Source organism: Nestor notabilis, unplaced genomic scaffold (genome assembly GCF_000696875.1).
Source record: "Nestor notabilis isolate BGI_N333 unplaced genomic scaffold, ASM69687v1 scaffold308, whole genome shotgun sequence".
NCBI lineage: Eukaryota > Metazoa > Chordata > Aves > Psittaciformes > Psittacidae > Nestor > Nestor notabilis.
In genome coordinates this window covers 59,180-86,596 of record NW_009938506.1, presented here as the reverse complement: position 1 = coordinate 86,596, position 27,417 = coordinate 59,180, and the positions used below count along the sequence as shown (strand labels likewise).

The window sequence follows — 27,417 nt, the reverse complement described above, 5'->3', positions numbered from 1 at the left end:
CCCTGCAAGTGTTCACACCCCGTGTAGCCGAGGCCTCAGTGCCAGGGGTTAGTGGTGGCCTTGGCACTGCTGGGAATGGTTGGACTGGATGAGCTTAAAGGTCTTTTCCAACCCCGTTGATTCTGTGATTCAAGTTATGGTTTACTCAGAGAATGAGAAGGCAAACCTCAGTCTAGGGTTGTTTCGGGAATGTTGATGGAGAAGAGCACTCACCTGTCCCATCTGCCCCTTGAAAAAGCCTGCCTGTGTTGCTCAACTGGCAGAAGAAGAGATGGGAGGACGTGCTGCCAGTGTCCTGCTGTAAAAGGCAAAGGCAAGTGGAGTCACAGCGTTCAAGTTCAGGAAAGCTGCTTGCCAGGTGCTCAGGTTTGGAGCAGAGCATTTGGGGAGGCTGAGTCCTGACCAAGGACCTGCTGGGGGTAGAGAGAGGGATCAGAGGGTCTCCTGAGGTCTCCTCCCAGGCCCTGAAGGATACCCACAGCAGATTGTCTCTGGGACCTGGGGAAGAGCCCAGGTCAGCTCTTCCCCGGTCATCAGTTCTCCATTCCCATGGGAACAGCCTCCTGTGTGAGCGCAGGCCACAGGACAGGACAGGACAGGACAGGACGTGCTCTCCCTCCACATTGCCCAGGGGCATTCCACACTCAGCCTTCTGTGTGGGGTGATTTTCCCACACTAGTTGTCCCAAAGGATTCAGTATCCTGGGATTTTCCTGCCTGTCGACACCAAGCTGGAGGATCCCAGTGATGTCCCACTCTCCCTGGGCCTTCCTGCCTGAAAAATAGAGGAAATATAAAGCCAAAAGATGTTCCAAGAGTCGAATGAACCCTTTTCATGCCTTTGGAAAGTGTTTAACGTGAGAAGCCTGGCTCAGGGCACCATCCGGTGTTTCCTCCACAAGAGGCACTGAGACAGCAACAGCATCTTTCCATCAGCTCCCAGGTCAAGGCAGGCCGTGGTTTAGGCAGTTTCCCTCCCCAGTGACATGGTGAAACATCTATTTCTCAGTCTTTCAGGGCTCAGTGGGGGAAGCCTCTGCCCTGGGGTGTATGTGGGATGAGGAGGTGGCAGAGACAGGAGCCTGCATGTGCCCATCACCAACCCCCACAGCCGCGGGGACCCTTCCAGGTCCCTCTGCTCATCCCTGGTCAGTTACCACAGAGCCTCTACTCACCTCTCACCCCGACTTCCTCGAGGAGGGACCAGGACCCCTCCTTACCCATGCGTGGACCTTCTGCACCCCCTGACTTGCTGTCACACCCATCTCTGCAATGTCTAAAAGGAGGCCACCGAGGAAGGAGGGCTTCTGGCTGTGCAGGATACAGACGCGCTGCAGCTCTCAGGTCGCTTCAATGGAGCTGACACGTGGGTTTACAAATCTGCAGCTTCCCATCTGGAACTTCTGCAAAGATAATGGCTTTGGGTCACACCTGGGGCAGATGCCCCACGCTCCAGCCGCCTGCTCTGTAACTCCAGAACAACAGCGCACTGTTATCTCCAGAAGAGGGAATTTGTGCTTTGTCCTGTTCCCTGAGCACTTCATAGAAATCAAACAGGTCGGAAAAGACCTTTCAGCTCATCCAGTCCAACCGTTCCCAGCACTGCCAAGGCCACCACTGACCCATGGCACTGAGGGCCTCATCACAGCTTTAACCATAATGGAAAAATTCCAGAGCTGCTTTCTCTTTTCTCATCCATCAGAGCGGCCACTCCTTTCCCTGGACCCTGGACATGCTCCAAGCAGTGACCACGCTTGTGGTTTGCATCAGGAGGCAAAGTCAAAATGGAGTTTTTTCTCCTATGGTATTAACCCAAGCCCAAGGACTTCATTTATACTTACCTGGCCACCAAAAGGAGACAAGAGGCTGGGATGAAGGCTGAGGGAAGCCAAGCAGAAGATTAGTGGAAATACAGAGCACAAAGCTCAAAGTGCTCCAGACAGGAAGAGGTGTTGGCGCACATGTACATTCACACTGCTTGGATCCAGGCAGGGATGTGTTTGAACACATCCAAACCTCAGAGCTCCACAGACACATAATAATCCTATCAGTGCACAGAGTGCTGGTTTGGGTGCTTTATAATGCTTGGTGAAGATACGGAAAGCACCTCAGCCATGCAAATGGACACAAAGGGGTGAAGAACTGGTATGAGGTGCCAGCCTGGACCACTGGGCACGGAGTGGCCAATGGCTTAAAGCTGGAAGCTATCTCAAACATCTGCTCCTCAGCAGACAAACCAGGGCAGCCTCAGAGCCCATGGGGTGGCACCGAGTAAAAAGCCAGAGTTGAGCCATATGGACCTGGTCATGGTGCCAGAGGAGGACTCCCAGCCCCAGGGCAGGAGGAAGCCATCATATGTTACTGCAGCAAGGAATGTTGGAATTGTGCAAGGGCTCAAAGCAGCAGCAGCAGTGGTGCTGTGCAGCTGTGGGTCCTGTCTGAGAGAGTAGCAGCATCTGGGTTGTGGGATGGAGGGTTTCTGTACCTCCCTCAGCAGGGACACAATGACAATGGGGTCCTCAGCACAGGCAGTGAAGTCCAAATGGGCATGGAAAAGAGTCTACAGGAGGAAAAACAGAGCATGAGTTCAGCAAGGAGCAGCTGAGAGGACCTGAAGTGGCCACAAAACAGCTCCTTCTGCATGTCACACAGTCACAGGGGAAAAGGGACAAGAGGGATCCTGTCCCCCCTGCAGAGCACGGGAATACCCAATGTGGGAATGTGCAGATGGACTCCTGCAGCCACCAGCTTCTTTCAGCTCCTTCAGCTGCGACAGCTTCCTGGAGAACAGACCTCGGGATGAAAAGGCAGTGCTAAAGGAATAGAATCCCAGAGTAGCTCCGATAATGGGAAAAGGCTGAAAGGTGAGAAGAGGCAGGGAAGGGCTCTCCCTGGTGTGTGGTCAGGTTCTGTCTTCTTCCAGGAGATCACCAAATCCGGGATGTTGGATTCTGGTTGAAGGCTGAGGACTGCAGCTGGTCCCAAAACATCCAAAGTATTGAGCTGGCAACAAGAACCTTCCAGAAGGCTTGTTGTGCTGGAGACACTGACTTGATGCACACTGACAGGGTTGAACCTTTCACATGATGCATCTCTACACAGCAAGACTTTTCTCAGCTCCATTATCTGCCTTCCACTGACAAAACTGCCAAGAGACACTGCAAGAGCCAATGACAGGTTACTCCAACCATTTGGAAGTACTTGTGCTCCTGAGCTGTGGCATGATCAATGATCCCCTTACTCCTGGTCCCATCAAGCCAGTGTGAGCACTACAAGCAGTCATCGCTGCTCCCTCTCCCCTGACACTGTCTTCTTTCCCAGTGGGGCTGTTGGGGTCCAGTTTTGTCCACTCGACAGTCTCCAAGCCCTCCATGGCTTCCAGACAGGAGAGGCACTTATCCCAGCACCAGGAGGCTTGACAGTAGGAATTGGTGCTCTTCGATCATCTGAACTTTGCAGACAGTGACTGCTCTTGCAAAAATCACAGAATCCCAGAATGGTTTGAGTTGGAAAGGACCTTAAGATCATCCAGCTCCAAGCCCTGCCACGGGCAGGGACACCTTCCACTAGAGCAGGTTGCTCCAAGCCCCTGTGTCCAAGCTGGCCTTGAACACTGCCAGGGATGGGGCAGCCACAGCTTCTCTGGGCACCCTGTGCCAGCGCCTCAGCACCCTCACAGGGAAGAGCTTCTGCCTTAGATCCAACCTGAACTTCCCGTTTCAGTTTGAACCCATCACCCCTTGTCCTATTGCTACAGTCCCTGATGAAGTTCCCTCCCCAGCATCTTTGTAGCCCCCTTCAGACACTGGCAGCTGCTCTGAGGTCTCCAGCAGCTCCTCTTCTCCAGGCTGAATAGTCCCAATGTTCTAAGCCTGTCTAAAGCAGCCTGGAAGCTGTGAGCATTGGCTGCCCCTTCCCTGCAGTGTGGGCACAGCTTCCGGTCCCCCTCACTGGGACAAGGTGTCCTGAGCCACCAGAACCTCCCTGTGCAGCAGACGGGGCTCACCTGAGGCACCCCAACAGCACGGAGCGCTCAGCACTCTTACACAGAAACAGTAGATCCAGGTCTCCCTCCACTCGTGGTTTGTTATTGTTTGGCATAAGCACTTTTGAAGGCAGCTTTTCTCTTGTCTCCACCTGGAGGAAAAGCCTGGAAGCTGGGAATTTTAACAGCTTTTAATGAACCTTCCCATTCATGCCTGAAATGAACATAACAAGGTCACAGTCGCATCCTAGTTTTATTATGACCTGCAGGCAAAAGGATAGAACTATTACATAAACACTCTGATCCATGTATATATCTTAAATAGAGGAGGAAGTCAAACCAGGATCCCGGATAAAATACTCAGAAGCTCTCTGAAGCAGTTACATTCCTGAGCTCCATCTTTACAGACAATAAGGCAACATCCCTGCACATCAGCTTTTGGATCATTTTTATACATTTTTCTATGGTACAAGAGAAAAAAGAAAGAACCAGAGTCCACAATGTACAGTTCTTACACTATTTTCACAGCTTCTGAACACTATACACCTTCTCCCCCTTTTTTTTAATAAAGACACATTATAATAAATGGTGCACCCTCAATAGTTGATATAATCCATGTTTAATATGCTAAATCTGCCCTTAGAGCCACCCGTGCCACAGCACCTCAACCCTGGCTTTGTCACTGGCAGCTCAAAGCTTCACATTTCCAACCCCCGTCCATCAAAAGCAAATTGTTGGTGCTGGCAGATGAGCTCCAGTGGGGCTGGCACCAGAGGACAGACCCCAGGAGCAGAGCAAGGCAGTTTTGAGGATCCCTGTCACTGGGGAGATGTGAATCAGACTAACATCTGAAAGGAGGGGCAACAGCACAGCACTTCTGCACGCGCTTGTCTGTGCCTCTGAGCCCCCTCAGCCAGCACCCCATGGGACCCAGCATGCCTGAGGTCCTGCCATGGATGCCTGAAGGCTGCTGAGCTGGATCCCAGCTGTGAGGATTGGCCAAGCCTGAGGAAAGCTGAGTTCTCTAAGCCTACAGGGCTGGGGATGGGGGGAACCAGCACTTCAGCTACAGTCCTTGTTCTATTGATCCTCTCAAGTGATCAACCGGAGCTGCTGGCATTCACAAAGCTCTGCCTTGTCCGTTTGGGAAGACTTTAGTGACTTGCCTCACTTGACAAGCAGCTCCAGAGGAACATAATCCAGGAAGCGCTGCACCTCCCTGCCCAGCCAGGCACACTGCACCCCAAAGGATCCCATTGGCATTAGAAGGACCAGCTCCAACAGCCAAGTGGGAGATGCTCCGTGCTGCCTTACATGAGGATGTCAAATCTGCAGCAAGAGAAGCACCCTGCCCAGCAGCTGGGGAGGGATGTGCTGGTCTCCAGTGCTCTTGCATCAGCCCAGTTTGTGCTTGGTAGCATTGGTTTGTGGTGGGAAGCCCTTCCTTGGGAATGCTGCCAGCACCGCTGTGCTCTCACTCCCACCATGTCTCCAGCCCTCTGCATCCCAGATCCAGCTTTGCTGCAAAGCTTTTGCAGTAGGTTGCTCCAAGATTGATGAAGTCCTGCCTAACTGGACAACACAAAATGGGAATCAGAGGCCCTGCAGCCTCCAATTTATCCCTGGTAGGTGACTAAATGCCTGAAAACTACAAGGATTTGGGAAAAAAAAGTATGTTTTCAAGAAAAATGAATCTTCGCAAAATATGCCATGGGCTGGAAGACGGCAGCTTGCCTGGCCTTGATGGGTCAGCTAAAAGCCCCCAGGGCATTAGATGCTCTTTCATCTCTATTTGCACCAAACAATCTCAGTGAGGTTCACTCTGGGGTGCAGCAACAAGAGCTATGGAGGGTCACAAAGAGGTTAAATGTGCCCAGAGGCTGTGAACAAAGTCTCAGCAAGCTAAAGCAGAGCGTGATACTCACAGCAGTGGGTGGGCACAGAGCCCCATCCCCACCATCCTGCCATGGCAAGAAGGAAGCACTGAGGTTCAGTCTTGTGAGGGACACAAGGCTGGGAGGTGGCAGCCCGGGGTCAGTGCCAAGGAGCTGAGCTGGGGACAGTGGAAAGCATAAGAAATATCACCTAGAAATCAGAGACATTCACTTGAGGCTCATCAAAACAGCCGCAGCCTTTGCGACAGGCACTTGCTGCAGTCAAAGCACAGCCAGGCGGTGGGGAGCGCTGTGCTGCCAGAAACCAGGTCACACGCAGGTTAAATTAAATCGAGTAGTTTAATAATTCTTCAGGTCAAAGGTCTTATCTTACCAGGTAACAATTTACAGGACACCTAGTTAAGAGTGAAGAGTGGCTGGCTTGGTAAAAGGAGATAGAATATATGATGTCCCATCTCGGAATAGTTTAATGTTAGCCTCTTTTCAATGCAACATATTCTTGGTAAAGACATATTCACTATATTTAACATGAACTCTCTTTAACAGGAAGCTCAGCTGAGCACACTGTCCCCAGAAAGTACACTGCGACTGTAAAGCAACAGAATTTCATAGCAGTAAAATCTATTGCACTTTGTGAAGAGTAAAATCCTCCTTTGCCTTTCTAGCTCCAGAAGGCAAAAGCATCTCGTTGGTTAAGCAAGTTCTTCTCCCTCCAGGCAAAGTCTCTTTAATGTTCAGACAGACAATGCCTAACTTTTATTTGTTTGCTTTTTTATTATTACTTGAAACAACAATTGGAAGAGTTTGAGAGAAAAAATCTTTCCAGTAGCTGCTGAGAAGTCTCCAAGGTTTGAGTCTAGAAATGAATTTTAGGTGCTATCCAATCACGGTCAACAAATAAATGTACTTATCTCCACATTTCATGAATATGTCCACAAAAGAGCAAGATGAGGTCTCTCTTTGACCAACACTAACACTGTGTGATCAGGTATTACAGGGATGCACTTTATATGTGACAACAGTATACAGACAGGATGGAAATAACACCAATATTATTGCACATGGTGTCTGGGCGAGCATTAAAAACACTGCAATATGTGATGAAAACTCTTTACAGCTTGTTTTCTCTCAGCCCTTTTTCTAGAGTTTGATGTAGCAGCAATATCAATCCACGTACATTGGAGAGCTGGGAGTTGCTGGCATTTGATCCAGGATTTTACAAACATAGCATGCAACATCCACTGTGCGTTCCTCATACATCAGGATGAAGGGATGTTTCTGGAATCAGATGAAAACACAAGGTTATGTTTGCCCTTTGGATCCATCTTGCTACCCCAGGTAACAACTCAGTGTGTGGTTCTGCCTGATGCAAGAGGTGGTTCGGTGGTGGCTGCAGGACAGCAGGACATAGCCTGGTCCACGGCTGTTAACAGGGAATCCATATCTCCAACGTGCAGTATGGAGGACAGGACTCCAGGAGCGTCAGGAACTGCTGGGCAGGAGGCAGGGAGGGTGCAGAATCAGCAGCACTTGGCTCCTTTGTAGCATGGATTTGTGCTGACATACTTCGAAGAGAGGTTTCACCATCAGCCTTGTCAGCAATGGGGAGACAGGAGTGACAGGGAGACATGGCTTGCAGAGGTCAAACAGGACCCAAACCCAGTTCTGCTGAACCCTGAAACTCTGCTCTTGCCCAGCAGGCTGTACTGTAGAAGAAATGCCACGGCGACTCTCTTGGCCAGGACACCACACAATCTGCTTTCAGATCACACCTCTAACGTCAGGGACCTGGGGCATGGTTTCACACATGGAGAACTGGCTACCAGCTCCTTGAAGGTGCAGGGTTGCCAAGTGTGACTTACCCAACCCAAAAGCACCACTGCATTCCCTCCTTTAGGCCCCGCCACCAGACAGGATCTGCTGGTGTCTCGCTCCAGAGCTGTGCTCCTTCAGGTCTTATTTTGCCCAAGCACTTCCAACCTGTGTGTTGGAGGCATATACACAAGTGTGCTGCCAGCAATGAGACAGGGCTCCTCCTCCTCACACTGTGGAGCTGAAAACATTGCCTTGGTGGCCCAAGAAGACAAGGGATGACCTTGGACATGAGATCCAGCCCCGCTGTGTGACCAGCAGAGCTGAGACATGGGTAGACACACTTTGCACTCACCAGAAGCTCTTTATACTTTGGCCTTTTGGACTCGTCCTTTGTAAGGCTAAAGAAAGCAGAAAGAGAATGAGGAGAAGGTGGGATTGGGGAAACTGTTAGAGACATCCAGTGCCGATTTTCACAGGACACGATGTTGATCCCACTGCTGTCATGGTGGGACTCACCACCCTTGGTTTGCTGGAAAAAACATCCTTGTGCTGTGAGTGACCACAGGAACTCCTTCCCTCTTTTTTTCCTTCCCTCCCTCCCCACATGGGTGAACAGCAAGTGTGGCCCCCAACAAATGCTGCTGGGGACAGCACCCAGGGGAGCTGCAAGTGGAATGTCATCCCTCTGCCTCCATATGGAAACAGGTTTGGCTGCAGCAAACCCACAAGTTTTGGGCAGCAGCAACCAGCCTGTCCCCCATCCACCGGGCAAGAGGGCCCAGAGGCAGAGAGCCAGTGCTGCCTTCCAGGGCACAGACCGGGGGCACATCCAGCCCTGGACAGGCCACAGCCACCAGGAAGGGACCAGAGGCGGAAGGGCTGCAGGATGGAGCTCGGGGACATGCAGCACCAGCAACCCCAGGAGCCACCACTGGGAAGAGGATGGGCGGATGTAGCATCTTTCCCAAATGAGGGAAGGTAAGTCTAATTCCCAACAGCTTTATTCCCATGCCCATGGGAACTTTCTCAAGCTCTGGCACTACTGCAGTGTGGCACTGGGAGAAGCAGAGGGTAAGGCAGGCAGCACGCCTGGTGCTGTGCTGGGACCTGCCTGCAGAGAAGGTAGGAAATCCTGTGGCTGCTGCACAAACATCCTCATTTCAGGCTTTTGCCACCCAACAGCAATTCATTCTCTGACCTCAGCAAGTCTGAGGGTTCAAACATGCTCCTTGCCTTAAAGGCAACTAGTCACAACATCAGCTCAGGCTGTTTTGCTCTGAAATGTCCATGCATGCTTTCACAAAGCAGCCCTGAAACTCCTTCATTTCTTTTCCAGCTTAGGCTGAAGCTGCGTCTGGCCACAGAGCTCCCTCTCAAAAACATCTGATGTTCTCCCCAGGCACACCGGCCCCCAGGAGCTCACGGCTCTGCAGTGGCCAGCATGATACTCCCAAGAGCCAGACACAGAGCTTAGATAGCTGCAAGCTCTGGAGCAGAAAGCTGAGTCGTTGTAAGCAGTTCCAGCACAAATGGGAGTTCAGGTAAGCATGTCATGAATTATCATTCATGCTCTCTATCACATCAGGAGTCTGGTATTTACAGCAATAGTCACTGTTGTAGTATCAAGGCAGTGACTACCTGGAAATTGAACTGATTTTGGTAAACTTTTATGTAAAAGCTATTTACAAATGTCCACAGATTTTCACTTGCAATATCTCTAGAACATGGGTGTTGTGAAAGGAAGAATCTGACTCAAACTTCAAAGAACTTTGCAAGATGATTTATGGTTGGACTTGGTGAACTTGAAGGTCTTTTCCAACATAAATGATTCTATGACCAGGAGGAAAGGGAAAACGTTTCACGGAGGCACTCGCAGCAGTGTCAGGATCCAAAGCAACTGCACCAAAACCCATAGAGAAATCCCAGAAACTTAACATTTTGGAAAATCCCCTTTCCTCACAAAGCCCTCCCAGTGAGCAGGAGCAACGCTGCAGGACTCTCTTCCAATGTTTTTCCTGACTCTTGAACTGACTCTTAGCTAATCTATCAGTAATGCCCAGGAGATTGACACCTTCACCTAAATCACAGCCTTCTGGTTGCTCACCTGCCTGCTTAGTGGCACCAAAAGCACTGTCTGCACTCAGCTAAAGGTTATGAAGAGAAGTATTTATTACAGTGTTGCTATCAATACATCATAAATAATATTCCAGGCCAAATTCAGTTCATTTACAAAAACAGGTTAAACAAAATCTGTCTATTGCTAGCAATAGGACAAAGGGTGATGGGTTTAAGCTGAAACAGGGGAAGTTCAGGTTAGATCTAAGGCAGAAGTTCTTCCCTGTGAGGGTGCTGAGGCGCTGGCACAGGTTGCCCAGAGAAGTGATGAATGCTCCATCCCTGGCAGTGTTTCAGGCCAGACTGGACAGAGCCTTGGGCAACAAAGTCTAGTGCAAGGTGTCCCAGCTTATGGCAGGGGATTGGAACTGGATGATCTTAAGGTCCTTTCCAACCCAAACCATTCTGTGACTCTGTGAAAATCCAGAATCAGACTGAAAACTGCCCTGTGCTCTAAGCACTGGGCTGTTGCGGAGCAGCAGGCCCTGGGAAGGGTAAATGCACTGGCAACAGGAATTGACCTAGACTAATGGGCCAAAGATGCTGCTGTTTCGTGATGTTCCACAGGCTCCTCTGTTGGGTGACCTGGAGCCAAACTCACCAGTTCACACAGCTCCTGGCTTTGCAAACTCTGTAATGATCTGGTTTCCCTGCAGAGATCTATATGGGAAACAAACTATTGCTTGTTCTGTATATGACAAAAGCAACTTTCTAACCAAGAACTACACTGGTTTTGACTGAAAAAAATGGAAACTTCTTTTGAGCAGCAAACCATTTTGAAGCTGTATTTTCTGCAGCACAAAGGCAGTAAGCAGGCCTTTCCCTTACAGCCAGCTTGAAAGTGGATCCTGGCCTCCACAAAAATTCGTAACTCTGAAAGAGAGTAAAATCCAAACCCGAAAAACATCTCCAGCAGATGGAAAACCCTGGAACAAAAAGCCTCTTGAAAGTTAAAATTGTCTAGAGCAGTGTCTTTCTGTGTCACAGAGCTTTGAAATGGACACTCCTGTGCTGGGGACATCCATCACCTGGGTCTGTCCAAGTCAGAAGGTCCTAGAAGACCAACACAGGTCACACTATGGATCTCCTCTGTGCTCTGGTATTAATTAAACTATGTTGACCACCTTTCAAATTTGGATAGAAAAACACTTCATCAGAACATTCACAATCAGCCCTTAACCTAAGCAGGACCACAGGCACATGGCAGGCAGATGGACTACCCCAAGCCCCTCCTGCCAAACACTGCACAGTCCCCATCCAAGGCTGACCACACTGCAGAGGCCCTGCCCTACAGGAAACCATCTCTAGTGTTGATCTTGACATGTGATTGACACAAGACATGAAGCCAACAACCAAGCAAGCCACTTCTTACAGGTCCCAACAGTCACTGTGCAGAGCAGAACTGGGAGGGAATGGTCTTGGCTTTGCCAGGGAAAAGGTAGGACCAGAACCGACCCTCTGCCCAACCACAGGACAATGCTGCCAAGTGTCTCAGGCTTCTGCTTGCAGAAGAAACAGCGAACAGCAGGTCTGTCCTGAGACTGTGTCATACCAAGGAACAGGATGCACAGGCCAGGCCCTTACCTGTGCGTAGGCATGAACCTTCTGCCATGGGTCTTACCGTGCCTCTCCTGAGCACAGGCTCTTCAAGAGGTTCACTCCTCATCCCTTCCCTGAAGTGCAGTTTCTAAAGGTTTCCCCCTCCAGCCCTCACGCAGACAAGTCTCCCATCACGTCCAAACCAGTGAAAGGTCCTCACCCTCATGTTGGTGCAGGAATGTGAGGCTAAGCTAGGAAGGGCTTGGCTTGTGACCCTTGCCAAATACCTGCAGTGACAAAATCACCCAAATCAAGTGCTTTCAGTAGGAGACACTTACCACAAGTTGACGAAATTGATGAAACTTGGGGAGAACTCCCTTTCCTCTGAGTTACTCAGCTGTGGTGGGTCTCCTTTTACTACTTGTGTCAACTGGTCAAACACACTGTTCCACTTGGGGTAGGGGAATCGCCCTGTGGCCAGCTCATACTGCAGAGGGACAGCAACAGCACCAAGAGATTATACAAAGTAAGTTCAAACAGGGTAAGAAAATGTTTGCAAGAACTCTGAACCCCTAGAAGGAAGACTAAAATGAGATTCTTCATCCCAGTCCCTGTACAAAGCTTAGCTGAGAGAACTTACTAGTTATCCAATAGTAGGTTCTGCTGTCTCCATTAGGAGCACCTCCAGATTTACCCTGGCTATGTCACACTTTCATGTTGAAAATGTCTTGTCCTCCACTGACTATAGAACAACCAATGCTCTTATTAAGGTGTTCAAAAGTAGGAGAATAAAATCCTCCAGTCCCTTCCTGAGCATCCCAACAACCACTGCAGAAGATGGATAATGAAAATCACACAACCACAGAATATCTCACTTTGGAAGGGATCCGTAAGGATCATTGAGTCCAACCCCCTGCTCCTTGTAAGACAATAAAAATGAGCATTTTAAGACAGCAGTGGGGAAGACAGAAGCAACTGCTTCATATGTAACTGCTTCTGTTTTCTTTTTACTTCACCACCTCAAGAAGGGAAGAGCTTTTCCATTTATCAATGTGTGCACCCCGCAGTGCCAGAGAGGAATCAGCAGCAGGACCCAGCATTAACCGAAGTCTTCTGCACAGCCAAAGTACACCAAATGCCAAGGCTGTGAGAGGCTCATTTATGCAGGCTAGATGCTCTGTTCTGCACCACCACACTCACCATCCCTCCTCATCCGAGATTCTGAAGACAAAATCCATTTATGATCCAACACCTCTTCCCTGCTTCCATCTGTTTCTCTGTGAGACACAACTGCACCCAAGGGTATGGCTCAGGGGTTCAGGAGAGCCATCTGCCTTGAAGGGGTTGATATTCTGAGACAGGAGGTGCCCACTCCAATCACAACAAGCAAATGCTTCACAGCAGCAGAACTGGGCTTTGCTTCAAGCTCGTGTTTAACACACCACACTGCAAAGCACACCAAGGCTGTCCACTAGGAAAGCACCACACAGCAGAGGGCTCAAATCCCACTCACTTACCAAGGTAATTCCCAAGCTCCAGACATCTGAGCGGACATCATAGCCTTGCCTGGATGCACTGGGATCTATCCTTTCAGGCTGAAATAGGAAGAATGATCAGTCAAACATTGGGGAACATGCAGGAAGGAATGAGAAACATCTGCAAGCTTAGAAAAAACTCTGAGTTCATCCCACGAGGCAGAGAAACATCTTAAGGACTCAAACACTGATTTTAAGGAGGTGCAATGTAAAAGGTGAGCTGAAAGAGCAATTCAGCACAGTCCAATTGTTGCTGGGTTTTTTTGCCTTTTGTGCAAGCAGCTTGAATAATTACTGCTATTTATTCAGTTTTGTTTAACTTTGGGGTCTCTTTAGCACAAAGCCTTGCTTTCTGTGGTTTTACAGCAAAGTTGTCCCTAGGGAATCATAAGAACTGGAATAAACATCTTCTCATCCACCAGCCAGGGGAACCCAGGTTTAGCAGCATCTATCAGAATTCTTCTTCCCAACTGTCTGCTAGCTGGTAAAGCTCAGGAGGTATTAAAAGCAATGCACTATAAGAACAGCTCTTCTCCACAAGGTTTTGGTCATCCCTTGAAGGCAACTATGACGTTACAAGTTCTCGAGACATCCCAAATATTTTCCGTGGAAAATAACATTGACCCAGATGTGGGTCATTTGCACCTAAAAGCGAGTGATGCAGAGAGGTAAACCCACATAAACTATCTTCATGATGTAAACCCGCACGTCGTCTTTATGAGAAACCTCAACTCTGCCTTCTTTGGGTGAAAATGTAATGATTCAAACGTCAAAAGAAACAGGGTAAAGTGACAGACTGAGATGAGCTCTGAGGCAGAAGCTCTTCCCTGTGAGGGTGCTGAGGCACTGGCACAGGGTGCCCAGAGAAGCTGTGGCTGCCCCATCCCTGGCAGTGTTCAAGGCCAGGTTGGACACAGGGGCTTGGAGCAACCTGCTCTAGTGGAAGGTGTCCCTGCCTGTGGCAGGGGGTTGGAGCTGCATGAGCTTTAAGGTCCCTTCCAACACAAACCAGTCTGGGCTCCTGTGAAAATCATGGGATGCTGACTTTGCCAGTGCTGGGACTCCCACACTGCAGATCCATAGGGATGTGCCACTGCAGAGCAGAGCAGAGCAGAACATAGGGATGTGCCACAGCAGAGCAGAGCAGTTCACAGGCTGCAGGACTCACTGTTCATGCAGCACAGTGAAGGACTGCACAGAGAGCAGGTATTGTGGCCAAGGTGTGACGTACTAAGGACTGTGTTAGTGGTGAGGTAGGTGGCACTGGGGAGACAGAGCTTCTCCACTGAAGCCCCCACACAAGGTAGCAACCAAGCAATAGACACTTGGCCCTTGACTGTGGTGTCTCAGTTACTAAGGAAAAAGCAGGATGAACCAAAGTAAATCCCATCTAAATACAGATCACAAAGAATCCTGAGATTTTTCCATGTAGATGACACAGGAGCAATTAACACCAGGGGAGAAAAAGTCACACGCTAGGGACCTGGAATGAAAGCTGCAGACAAAGCCCAGCTTGTGCCAGGAGTCCTAATGCCAAGTGCAAAGATGAAAGGAAATGGCTGAGATAGAGACCCACCACTGGACATGCTGATGGCCCAAAGAGGCAGGGTATGAACACATCAGAGAAGGGTGGAGGCTGCCGTGGTGCTTATATTTCAGTGTCCACCTAAGCACCAGCACCTTGACTGCCTTGGCTGGCAGTTCAGACCCTGTATGGTTGATAGAGTCTGAGCACTCACCTCCCCAGGAGGTGTTCACCACGAGCCCTGTGGACATGATCACGACCTCCGAAAAAGGCAGCCTTGCTTTGTGAGGTGACTTGTCCTTGTGGGGAATCACTGTGCTGGTTCTCAAGCAGCCCTCAGTGTCCAAGATGAGCCCTACAGTAAGTGCTGGAGCTACAGATGGGTGTGAGCACCCATACACTCCTGGCCAGCATCACTATTCCACTCTGCAGGTTTCGGAGGCTCTCCCTTATGTGACACCAATCTCCCTTAGGTGACAGGACAAGCTGAATGGAGCTTGGAGCAACCTGCTGTAGTGGAAGGTGTCCCTGCCCGTGGCAGGGGTTGGGACTGGATGAGCTTTAAGAGCCCTTCCAGCCCAAACCAGTCTGTGATTTGATGACAGCAATCTCACTTTGGTGACACCAAACTCTGACTGGCTGCTAAAGAGGTGAGGCATCTAATTTCAGGTGGATCTTGATTTCTATGTGCAGTGAAGCCTAATTAGCTTTCTGGATCTCCTTCTAGGCACGTAGGAACTCACAGAAGACGACCTCAGTGCTGCAAAAGCCTTGGTCTAAGAGCACAGATGTGAGTTACAGGAGCAAGTGAAGCATCACAGTCACACTGTGCTGGGTAGTCTTTTCAAAGGTCCCTTCCAGTACTAGGTGCCCAATGAAGAAGCCCATTCACACTTCCTTTCCTCTGGGCCTGCACTGCAGCACCTATCGCTCCAGAGGTGGTGCAGCATCCTGCCCTGGCTGCAGGAGGAGACACAGCTGCATGGCCAGCAGCGCAAAGGGCACACAGCATGATGGGTGGAAGAGCTGACAGGGAAGTGGAGAACAGGAGTTCTTCAGTCTTTACTAACTAGGTGGACCTGCTGTTTCCCCCTCTACCACCTCTAGGAGAGCAGTAGTAACACTGTCCCTGTGTGTACTGTTTCTATACCTACACAGAAGGTAAGAGCAGTATTGTCAATAAATACTTCAGCCAAAATACTAATCTCTGCTTGCACTCTTGAATTCAGCCATTCCTTCCAAAATTCCCTCTGCTCTTTGCTTTCCTGTCCCTGCCCCTCGGCCAATCAGCCCTGAAGCCCATGGCTGCACAGAGATTATCAGCAGAGATCATGTTTCTAGAGAATGGCCTTTCCTCCCCTCCTATTTCCTTTACATATTTGCTTTGAGAGAATGTTTCATTTAAAAACTTCTCCAGCAGCATTTTTCCAGGTAGAGACGCTGGTTTCCATTCACATGGGATTCCCATCCCCTCTCAGCTGGCTTTCCTACCAGCCTTTGAGTTCCTCCACCTCAACAGCAGGAACACGGATGGACTGGTGCACAGGGGACACTTGCTAGGCATGGGAAGATTGGCAGGAGCATTAATGAAGGCAACATGGTCCTGCTGGGCTTGGCACAGCATATTCCTCTTCATCAGGGTCTGTAGTGATAGGACAAGGGGGAATGGGTTCAAACATAAACAGGGAGATTTAGGCTGGATATAAGGAAGAAATTCTTTACTGTGAGAGTGGTGAGACACTGGCATAGGCTGCCCAAGGAAGCTGTGAATGCTCCATCCCTGGCAGTGTGCAAGGCCAGGCTGGATGGGGCTTGAAGCAACCTGGTCTTGTGGGTTGGAACTGGATGAGGTTTAAGGTCCTTTCCAACACAAACCATTCCATTATTCTATGATTCTTGATAACCTTATTTGTCTTGTTCAAAAAGGTAATTGTGTGGCTGTAATAAGCTTGGATTAGTGCAATGTGTTGTCTGGCCTGTAACTAAATCAAGCATCAATAATTTGCCTTAGTAAATGGATTCACTGATAGAGTTCAGAGTTGTTCAGAGGGCTCTGTTGAGAAGGAAAGACAGGATTCATAATGGGACCTCAGAGGTGACTCCCCTTGGCCTACAGCTAATAATATCCAATAAAATATAAAATTAGTTACTGAATTCTGCATATTGTGTAGTAAATAAGGGTTCCTGAAGAACTGGTGTGATGTGATTGCTTGATAAGCTGGGCTCTGCCTGGATGCTGACTCACTCAACAAGACAAAGAGAAAGCAGCACTCTGGGGTGACAGACAAGCTCCTGGAAAAGGACAGGAAAGCATGAAATCCCAGAGGAGCATTATGTTAGGAACCACTGCTCTTATCACATACTCCACAGGTGAGACGAAGACTGAAGTTTGCTCAATTTCATGCTCTATGTTTGTAAAAGGCTGCTAAAAAAATAAGGGGTTTATAGCACAGCCATAAAATACAATCCAATCTGCCTTAAGGGCATAAACTGCTCAGCCCCTAATCTCCTCAGAGAAAAGCTTAAGAGGTGACGACATTGAGTCAAGAAGCACCTCCTGGGGAAAGAAACTGCAGCGTGAAGGACTCCTTGATTCTGCAAACAAAGCCGAAACAAGAGCCCACAGCCATCCATTCAAACAAGACTTACTCGTATTGAAAATATGGTATTAGGAGCATAATTAATTACCAGAACAACTCCATGGGCACTATGGTAGATTCTCTAGCTCCTGAAGAGGTATCCTTAATGCAGGACTTCAGAGGTCTTCTCCATCTGGCATTGTTTTGGAAGGCCACCCTCCAGTACCCCTGAGGTTGGCACGTCCCATCAATGCCACCTCCATTGCTGCTTCCAAGAACTACTGTATGAAAAGGGCCAAGCTCTGGAGAGGCAGCAGCTCTGTAAGGTGTTGTTTGAGCCCAACTGAGCAACTCTGTCACAGAACCTCACCAAAAGCCTGCAATTTTGGCGGGGATTCTCCAGAAGTCCTTCAAGTAGTTAGTTACAAAAGGCAGCTGCAGGGAGCCCAGTTCTACTTGCACAGTCTTAACACCTAAGCAAGAGGCAAGCTTTCAAACCGAGACTGAATGGAGTCCAGCAGGAAGCAGTGCAAGGGGCTGACTTCTCAATCCCAAGCCAAAACACAACTTCTCAGCACTGGCAGCTCCAAAGCTGATGTGCTGCTTTCTGTGACAGCTCTGACAAGCCTGGTTAAACCACACAGCGCTTGCCCAGCAGCTGGACGTGGCTCCTGCTGCCTGGCCAACATCCTATGTTTTTGGTATCAACAGCTATTTGGGGACCCAACTCCAGTGAACATGGTGTGATCACGTTCCTTCAGTGGGCAAATGCTCATGCTGTAAGTATTACTGCACGTACCACAGGCCAAGTGGGCCTTGCAGAGAAACACGGTCTCATCAGCAGGGAGCATCATCCAGCAGCCCTTACCAGCCCCTCCCTGGCTGAAGATACCTCATGCCCTTTACCTATTTTACACTAAAACAAACCCCATTAAAAAATACTATTTTCCTTTTGAAGGGAGCCTGACTGGCCTCGCTCCTGCTCACGTATATTAAGGTTTGCTCACAGCATCATGACAGCCATCAGCCTCTGCTGGCTTGGAGAAAGAGCTCGCAGATGTACCTGCATGCTGGGGACATCTCCCCATTTCCCAGGCTTCCCAGTACATGGAATGCTCGTGTACTTGGAAAGGAGTCACCATGTCCGGAGTGCAGAAGGGAAGAGGCCAGCCATGTCCCACACTGCCTGCCAGCTGCTGGCTTGTCCCACACACTGTGCACCATGCCAAGGCTCTTCAAAACAAACTGAACCAAAACACTGCTGCTCACTTCCAAATCCAACAGTCTGTAGCTGCTGATGGAGATGCACAAAGAGCAGAGTGCACATGGACAGACGAAGGAATCCCAAGGGGCCATCAGAAGAACTCCCCCTCCCAAGCCCCAGGGGAAAAGAAGCAGCACAGCTATTTACAGACATGCCAGGAACTGTCTCTTAGTAACTGAACCCAACAGCCTGAGCAAAGGAACCACCAAAGCTGAGGGCTCTAAGGAAAAGTGGTAACGTTAATTCCTGTTATTACAGTCCACTGAACTTGGGAAGGGAAAAGAGAGGGCAGCTTTTCAAGAGCCCTATTTACTGACCTGATACACGCTTCAGATCATAGGGAGAAGTCAACAACCACCATGTGGGATGCTATCAGAAGTGCCTGTGGTCTGAGATGCAGATATCAAGCCTCTGGTCAGAGCTGCTGGGACTGCACTGGCTCCTATGCCCTCCTGGCATCCCACTGCTGCCCTCAGCACCCCACATCCCACCAGCACAACAAAGTGGGCAGCTCTGACCAACTCTCTTCCCTGTGGGAGCTCTGCCCTCTCCAGCCTCACAAGGTCTTTATTTAAACAAACTGCCCCATTTCACCATTTGCTGCAGATCTGGAGCTTGCAGACTTTGCTGCATCACAGCACTGGTCTCCAGTAACAGATCTCATCTGTACTATCCTGTCCAGCTAATCCAGTAACTAGCTCTGCAAGGACGACAGTGAAAAGAAAAGGTCAGATGCTCTGAAATTCTGACTGTGTGCTTGCACGGATCAGAAATCAGGGCAGACAGATTTTGCCTTGGACACCTCAGTGAGATAAAAGCCCTCTGAGAGCTGTTACCTGGACCAGATGGGCACCGTACCTTAAAAGAAAGAGACTTGTCTTTTTTTGTTTCCTTGGTGGCACATTAAAGAGTTCAGAAAACAGAACTTTACAGCATATAGAGCCGTAAGATGAGAATTAAATAAAGACACTGAAATTAAAGTTACATTGGCAGCAGCAGACACTGCTCCTCGCAAGAGGTCCCTTCAGCTAACATGAAACCAAGAGATGTGTTTTCAAAGTAGCCCAATGCACAAAAGGGCTTAAAACCCTCAGACAGCTCCAAAAATCACCACCACAGCTTTCCCCCTGTGAGGGGAGGGAGGAAGGGAGGGAAGCAAACAGGCAGGACAGACTTGGAGGAGCCACTGCTCAGTCTGAGCCATTCTCACGCAGCTGCTCTGCTGCTGCTGCTCTTCAGAATCACATTCTCCTGGAATTAAGTTCTGGCACACTTTGGCATTAAAGTGGTTTGCAAAACTCAGTGTAATTCTGCTCTGCAGTAACTCCTCTGATATAATCCTACTGCAGCAAATGGATTTCTTGCAGACCAAGAGCACCCCACACCCAGACAGCACCAACCTGTTTGATTTGGAGCATGAAGGCACATTGAAGCTCTGAGCTCCAGCACCACAGCACTGGCAGCGTCAGAAGAACAGAGCTAAAATAAAGGCATTTGGTCACTTTGCCACTGCCTGGGTGCCTTAACTGATGCTGCCAACAGCAGTGCTCAGTCCAGAGCTGCATCTGGGTAGGGGGTGCTCATCCCATGGGAAACAGGCTGAGGCTTCAGGCAGACCACAGGCATGCCCATGCTGAGCCGCATCTGCAGAAGGAGGCTGCTGATTGATAGAGCTGACCATGAGCAGCTTGTGCCCAAGCAGCCCAGAAGCCAACATCATCCTGGCCTGTACCAGCACCAGTGTGGCAGCAGGGCCAGGGCAGTGACTGTCCCGCTGTGCTGGGCACTGGTGAGGCCGCACCTCGAATTCTGTGTTCAGTTCTGGGCCCTCACTGCAAGAGAGACATTGAGGTGCTGGAGCAGGGCCAGAGAAGGGCACTGCAGCTGGTGCAGAGCCTGGAGCACAAGTGTCATGAGGAATGGCTGGGGGATCTGGGGGGTTTAGTGTGGAGAAGAGAAGGCTCAGGTGGGACCTTATCGCTCCCTACAAGTGCCTTACAGGAGGATGGAGCCAGGAGGGGGGTGGTCTCTGCTCCCAAGGAACAAGGGAGGGGACAAGAGGAAACGGCCTCAAGCTGCACCAGGGCACGTTTAGATGGAGCTGAGGAACAATTCCTTGCCCGGAGGGTGCTCAGGCATTGGAACAGGCTGCCCAGGGCAGTGCTGGAGCCACCGTCCCTGCAAGTGTTCAGACACCATGTCGACGAGGCCCTCAGCGACATGGGTTAGTGGTGGCCTTGGCAGTGCTGAGGAATATTTGGACTTGATGATCTTAAAGGTCTTTTCCAACCCAGTTGATTCTGTGATTCTAAGATCCTGCCCAACTCATCTTCACTCACCGCCATGTACGGCCGGCACCCTGCATCCCGCGTTTTGGCAATGGAGTCCACAAGCTGTCCACTAATGCCAAAGTCACAGAGTTTAATATTTCCATTTCTGTCCAGAAGAATATTGGAAGGTTTGATGTCTGCAAGAGAAAGGCATTTAAACCAGTAAGTCACAGCTGGAGGTTTCCATATCATGATCAGCAGCTGCAGGGAATCGATTCCGGCAGTGCTGCACAGTCACTGTCACCCCTTGGTGGGATGTGCTGACCAGGAGCAAGAGGAGCTGGAGCCAGCGCCAAAGATGCCACATGCCCAGAGGCAGACACCCTATCACCTTGACATCTCGTTAATCACATTTTGACTTGAAGCAAAGGCCACTTAAAAAGTCTTGTAGGCAAGAAGGAAAGACAGGAACTCACCTCTGTGAATGATTTTCAAGTTTTCTTTTAAGTGGTTTAGTGCTTTCACAGTCTAGGAAAGAAAAATAGATTAAAAATAAGCAAATGTCCTAAGATTCCTGTGATTATAAAACTTCCGGAGCCCCCAGGAGGGAAAAGCATTAAATATGTTGAGATATCAATGCTGTAGTATGTCATGTAACACAAGCATTTTTCTCCCAAGCTGTCCTGCAAAGAAGTGATAAAAAGAGGGCACATGCTTAAGTTAACACTTATTGCTTGTAACCTGGACAGACCACACTCTTCCAGAAGGGAGCAAGGGCTGAAGACAAGCCATTTCTGATGTAATTATCTGGAGTAATAACTTATTTCAAGCCCTATGCTGTACTTTTTCAGTAGCTAACAACCGTTCCCATTCCACTTGCAGAGCAGCAACACTGTGGGGAGCAACAGTGGCTCTTCTGATTTAACCATTCACCATCAGATGGAAGAGACACCCAGGGAATCTGATTTCACAGGATGGTTTAAAAATACAACCCCCTGGAAGTTTATTATTTTAATTCATTTTGCTTCTGCTGAGAAGATCAAAACCTATGACCAAAGGAGTGCCTTGATGATGATGGCAAGAGGGTGTTCATGTTGTACCGCAAAGCTCTCTGAAGCTGTGCTATGTAAGTCCAGCAATGAGGAATAACACCCAAAGACTGCTCCTTTCTGCTTGCCCAAGTCCGTGTCCAAGTGTTTAGGTCATGAAAAGCTCTTGCCAGCTGCTGGGGCAGCTGAAGTGCTGTCACCTCCTACATCTTGCTCCTCCAATAGGGTTTCTCCTCTGGCAGCAGAAGCTACTACAGCCCATAATAGTTTGGTGGGTTTCACGTGTCCTGGCTATAAATGCCCAATCCCTTGTTTCCTTTACGAACAAGGGAAGGAGAGACAGATCGTCTATTTTAGGCACCTTCCTTGGGATGAGACAACCTGCACTTAGCTCCAACTGATGCCACCACCAATGTACCTGAAGCAGGGAGCTGGTGCCAATGTTCAAGGGAGCTGGTCCTGGGGTCTCTATGCACTGATTACAGACCCCAGGATCTGCTTTTCTGTCATGCAATATGCTTTGGAAAAGTCAGAGTATCCTCCAGGATCATTCTAAGCGTGGTGCAATCCAACAGCAGCAGTTCTGCTGCATGCAGATCAACCAGCTTTCTCACATGTGAGTGGAAGAGACCTGAATCTTTCCCATCAGCTTCAAACACATACAAAAAGGTTTAAACAATATACTCACAGCTAAAGTGATTTTGCCTAGGATTTCTTCTGGAATAACATCATCTAATACACTATATACATATTTGTAAAACTTATCAAACGAGGTAGACATGAGCTCCATACAGATCCAACAGTCACCCTGGAAAGAAAGAAGAATCTTGTTACTGCCAAGATAAAAAGGAGAAACAAAAATCCAGAGACCATGAAGAGAGCCCTTGAATGCCATATTCAATACATTAACAACCACATGCATTTGAAAGGAAGGATGGAATGGAAGACTCACCCCTAAGCTCAGCTCTCCCCCACCCTACTCACCATCTACCTGACTACCTCAGACCTGGTAACACATTTTAGATGCCTGAACCTAGATGAATCCAAGTCTCACAACTGTTTGGCTCTCCAGAAGGCTGCAGGCACAGTGAGAGACCAGCATGCACAAGAAGACTAAACCAAAAATATCCCTTCAGGGTATGAGTACCCTGCAGAGGAGAGCAAACATCTCACACAACATTCAGAGATGCCATTTGAGCAAGAGAAAATGAGAGAGACCCAAGCATGTGGTTTTGCTGATTTGCATCTCATAGTTAAAACAATTCAAATGCAGAAAGTTGTAAAATATATTAAGTATCTGTGCTAAACCAAGCTAAGCTTACATAGCTCTCTCCTGAGATCTGTACATCAACCCACTCAAAATTCGCTGGTGATGAGAAACGGATTCCCACAATATTGAAGGCCTTCATCTTTCATTTTAGTATGTATCTACCATATGGTGATGGACAGCTTAGCCATGGACTGATCTTAGTTATTGCACAGTATTTTGAACATTTTAGCTCTAGCTGAGGATGACAGAAGGCTTTTCATGAGCTGTTTCTGTAGACTCTCATGCACTTCAGGCAAGTCTTCATTGCTAGAAATACTGAAACACTAGATCTAGACCTACCTGGTCCCCACTAGAAATGACAATGTCATACCTATCTTCTACAGGCTGTATCACCATGAGTGGTAAAACTGCATTAGCTGTCAAAAGCTGTGAGCAGAAGAGTTGATTTGATTAGTCTGGTTGCCTCATCCTGTCTAAACACCACCTCCAACACTGGTCTGAGGAGCAGCAGCTTGTGCAGGTCAGGCCACCCTGGCTGCTGCATGGTCCAGAGCAGGGGATGTCTGGTTGTGACTAAGCTGCACACTCCTGTGATGTAACACCCAACAAGGAGAGGAGAAACTTCCCCAAGTAATTATCCTATAGATTTTCCCTGACCAGCCAAATCACAAACCAACCAAATTCTGCATTAATAGACAGAAATGAAATTAGGGAAAAACCCTAGGATATGGGCATGCTGGAAGTGCGGCAAAGCCCCGTGCTCCCATCCTGCACATCTGAGTCACTTCTGTTGGAAACAGTTACCTGGCACTCATGAGAGTCAGAAGCAATTCTCAAGTTACATGTAGCTGATGGAAAACCTTGTAGAGAACACAGGTTTTAAGGCCAAAAAGGGTTTTTCTGCCACTCGGAATGACCTCCTGTGAAACACAAGCCAATGAACTGCATTTGCCAGGATGCCTCCAGTCCATGTGCTTGGTTTAGTGGGAACAGAAGTGCCCAGCAAAGATGTCAGGCTCTGCACACCCAGAGGCAGTGGTGCCACCCAGCGTGGTCTTGGTCTGCTCATACATGTGCAAGGCTGGTTTCAGCAATACAGACAGCAAACTGCCACCAGCATCAGGGATGCTACTGCTTCAGTGACAGCAAATCCATCCTGCCTCCTGCCTCCTAGAGTCCCTTCTGACAAGAGGGGATCTATTCTCCTAGGAAGGGCTCGGCCACCCATGGGCTGGCTGAGGAAGACAACTGTTGGTTCAGAGCCATGCACAGTCCATTTTACACTGCTCATTTGGCACCAGGCTTTTTACATCAGCACAAGGCAGAGCAGGAGCTAATGCCCCCACCCAAGGGAAGCAGCTGCTACAAGCCTGAGCCCAGAAAGTGCACATTCCACCCAGAACAAAGCAGAAGGGGCTGACTGAGAAGGTGCAGTGCTGGACACAGCAGCAGAGGCACCACAGTGAAGGAGGCAAGTGCAGCGCAGCAGGAAGAGAGCATGACCAGGGGACATGGAGAAAGGTAAGCTCAGGCTACTAGGGAACAAACAACTGGCTATGGATGAATCAATTCAGATTGAAACTGCAGAAAAAAAATGAGGCAACACATGCAGAGAATTTATCTTTCCAGCACTGGCAACAAAGCCAAAATGCAGTTGAGGCACTTCCATATTATCCAGAGTGACTCGGAGGCAACGTAGATCCAGCACCAGCCTAAGGCAAGTGCATCTGGAACCACATCAGACCCCTACAAACTATCTGTGTGTTACAAGCCATGTGTGTACTACCAAAAACTCTACAATAGACTGTGATCCAAGATTAATATAAGCATAAAAAACTCCATATGATCAAAAGCACCAAAGGAAAGACTTGGTTTACTTGGTCTCCTGAAGTATATGTCATACAGAAACCCTGGACTGGGGCACGCAGGAGATTTCCTCCAAACATCAAGCAACACTTTTTCCCTGTGAGGGTGACCAAGCACTGGCATTGGTCGCCCAGGGAGACTGTGGAGTCTCCATCCCTGGAGATATTAAAAACCTATTTGGACATCATCCTGGGCAAGCGGTCGTAGGTGGCCCAATGTGAGCATGGGAGTTGGACAAGGCAACCTCCAGAGGTCCCTTCCAACATCCACCGTCTGTGATTCTGTGGTACTATCAATAGAACTGTAGAATCACAGACTGGCTTGGATTGGAAGGGACCTTTAAGCTCAACCATTTTCAACCCACTAGAGTAGGTTTGTCCAAGCCCCTGTGTCCAAGCTGGCCTTGAAATTCCTGCCCCACCTTCCAGGGATGGGGCAGACACAGCTTCTCTGAACAACACTGAAGTGCAAGGAGTGGCCAACCTTTTTATGCAAGTTGCATCTACACTACTGAGAGAGAATGAAGAGTGTTATTGCCCTCACATAGAATCATAGAATATTTAGGGTTGGAAAGGACCTTAAGATCATCTAGTTCCACCCCCCTTACCATCCTTATGTAGCTCAGAAGACACTTTTCCTCTGGACTGGGGACTGATCACAGGGACAAATACCTTGAGTAATGCCAGCCCAGCCAAAGATTTCCACAGAAATAGGCTGTTGTGCATCAACAGCAAAGAGAGCAACTGCCTTGGATCAAGCGACCACGGATACGTCCACAATCACGTCAAGGTGAGCACTGTACTACTGACACATCCATACCAGGCTCTTTTCTCCTACAAGCAGGAGCTCCCCACAGCCACTTCTCCTGCCTTCCCAGGCATGTTCTGCAACTTACAATGAATTTGTTATGGAATAGTTTTACCAACTATTGAGCTTGTTGGTTTAACTTGGCTTGCTGTACCCACACTGTGCAGGAGTTCCGGCTGCTATCCCAAGGCAGGCAAGGCTTTTTTAAGTCTTCATCTCTAGAAGAAAGTGTCCCAATCATTGCAGAAACCCTAGCAATCATCCTTCGTTCTCCCCTTCCTGGCAAGCACTGCTTTGAGAGGTAACAAATGGACATGAATAACCAGATCCTCTTCAACATAGTATCTCTCGTGACTGACATGGAAAGCTCTACGTGCATCTGCAGGAGACAGGGCTCTCACTGACACAGCATGAAGAAACCAACTGGCTCCATGGGGTCAGTGTGAACCTCTTGAAGCTCAACAAGGCCAAGTGCAAGATCCTGCACCTGGACTGAGCACTCACCACTATAATGATTGGGGCATGAAGAGATTGAGAGCAGCCCTGAGAAGAAGGACTTGGGGATGCTGGTGGATGAAACATTGGACATGAGGTGGTAACATGCCCTTGCAGTCCAGAAACCCAACTGTGTCCTGGGCTGCATTAAAAGCAGCATGGCCAGCAGGTTAAGGGAGGTAAATCTCCCCCTTTACTCTACTCTGGTGACACTCCCCCCTGCAGTCCTGCGTCCAGCTCTGAGGGCAACAACACAAGTCAGAAACGGACCTGTTGGAGTGGATCCAGAGGAGGGACATAAAAATGATCCAAGGCTGGAGCACCTCTGCTATAAAGACAGGCTGAGAGACTTGGAGTCATTCAGCCTGGAGAAGAGAAGGTTCCAGGGAGACATTATTGCATAATAACTTAATTATAACATTATAACTTAAAGGGGGACTATAAAAAAGATGGGGAGAGACTTTTTACCAGAACCTGCAATGACAGGACAAGGAACAATGGCTTTAAACTGAAAGAGATGTAGCTTGGACATAAAAGAAGAGATCTTTTAGAATGAGGGTGATGAGGCACTGGCACAGGGTGCCCAGAGAAGCTGTGGCTGCCCCATCCCTGGCAGTATTCAATGACAGGTTGGACACAGGGGCTTGGAGCAACCTGCTCTAGTGGTTCTCGAGGGAAAGATGCCCCTGCCAGTGGCAGGGGGCTGGAACTGGATGAGCATTAAGGTCTCTTCAACTCAAATCATTCCATGATTCAAATAATCCTTTCAATAGCCAGTGTAACCAGAAATATAGCCAGTGGTATAACTACCCTTTCAGCTCTTTTCTCCAGGCATTCGTCTTTCTAATTCTCCCATTCTCCAGCCTTCACCAGATGCAATTTTCTGCTCTCTTAAGAAGTCAAGCTGTGGACATGAAAGTCATCTGAACTGCCACACATTACACCATCAGTGCTCAGGGATTCTTTCTGCTAGTGAAGAAAATGGTTTATTTTTTTCTATCTAGTATCATTAGAGAACCAAGTAACAGAGAAGTCCCTTCAATGCTGCACTAGAAGAATGAAGGATGCTGGAACATCACGGGGAGGTGCTACATGGTGATGCGAAGGTCACAGTATCACCAGCAAGAGCAGAAATGAGCAGAGCACTGTCCCGTGAAAGATCCGACTCCAGCACCTGCACTATCAGTGCAACGAAGTCCCTGACTCAGTGCAAAGGCCAAATCACTGTCTTTCTACTTCTTTATCTTTGTTTTCACTAAACAGGCAATTTAATCTCCTGTAATGTGTGTCAGTGAACTCAAGCAAAGCCCCATACCCAGCAATCAACTTGGAGATTTTGCATTGTTACACATTACATTATATACAGAAACTTAACACAATAACAGAAGGATGGGCCATAACATCCCCCC

The 27,417-nt window shown here is 48.8% G+C and overlaps 1 protein-coding gene across 1 annotated transcript in view; it reads right to left on the bottom strand.

Annotated features, from left to right (window-relative positions):
* Positions 1-6,199: 6,199 nt before the first annotated feature.
* Positions 6,200-27,417, bottom strand: part of MAP2K4 (mitogen-activated protein kinase kinase 4) — a gene marked incomplete at its 5' end in the record, with an annotated part of 52,572 nt that continues 31,354 nt past the window's right edge. The window contains 7 exons of the mRNA XM_010019331.1: positions 6,200-7,157; positions 8,047-8,092; positions 11,687-11,835; positions 12,866-12,943; positions 20,591-20,718; positions 20,998-21,049; positions 22,259-22,378. Coding sequence (XP_010017633.1) covers positions 7,044-7,157; positions 8,047-8,092; positions 11,687-11,835; positions 12,866-12,943; positions 20,591-20,718; positions 20,998-21,049; positions 22,259-22,378 — 687 coding nt within the window. The remainder of the gene's footprint in view (positions 7,158-8,046; positions 8,093-11,686; positions 11,836-12,865; positions 12,944-20,590; positions 20,719-20,997; positions 21,050-22,258; positions 22,379-27,417) is intronic.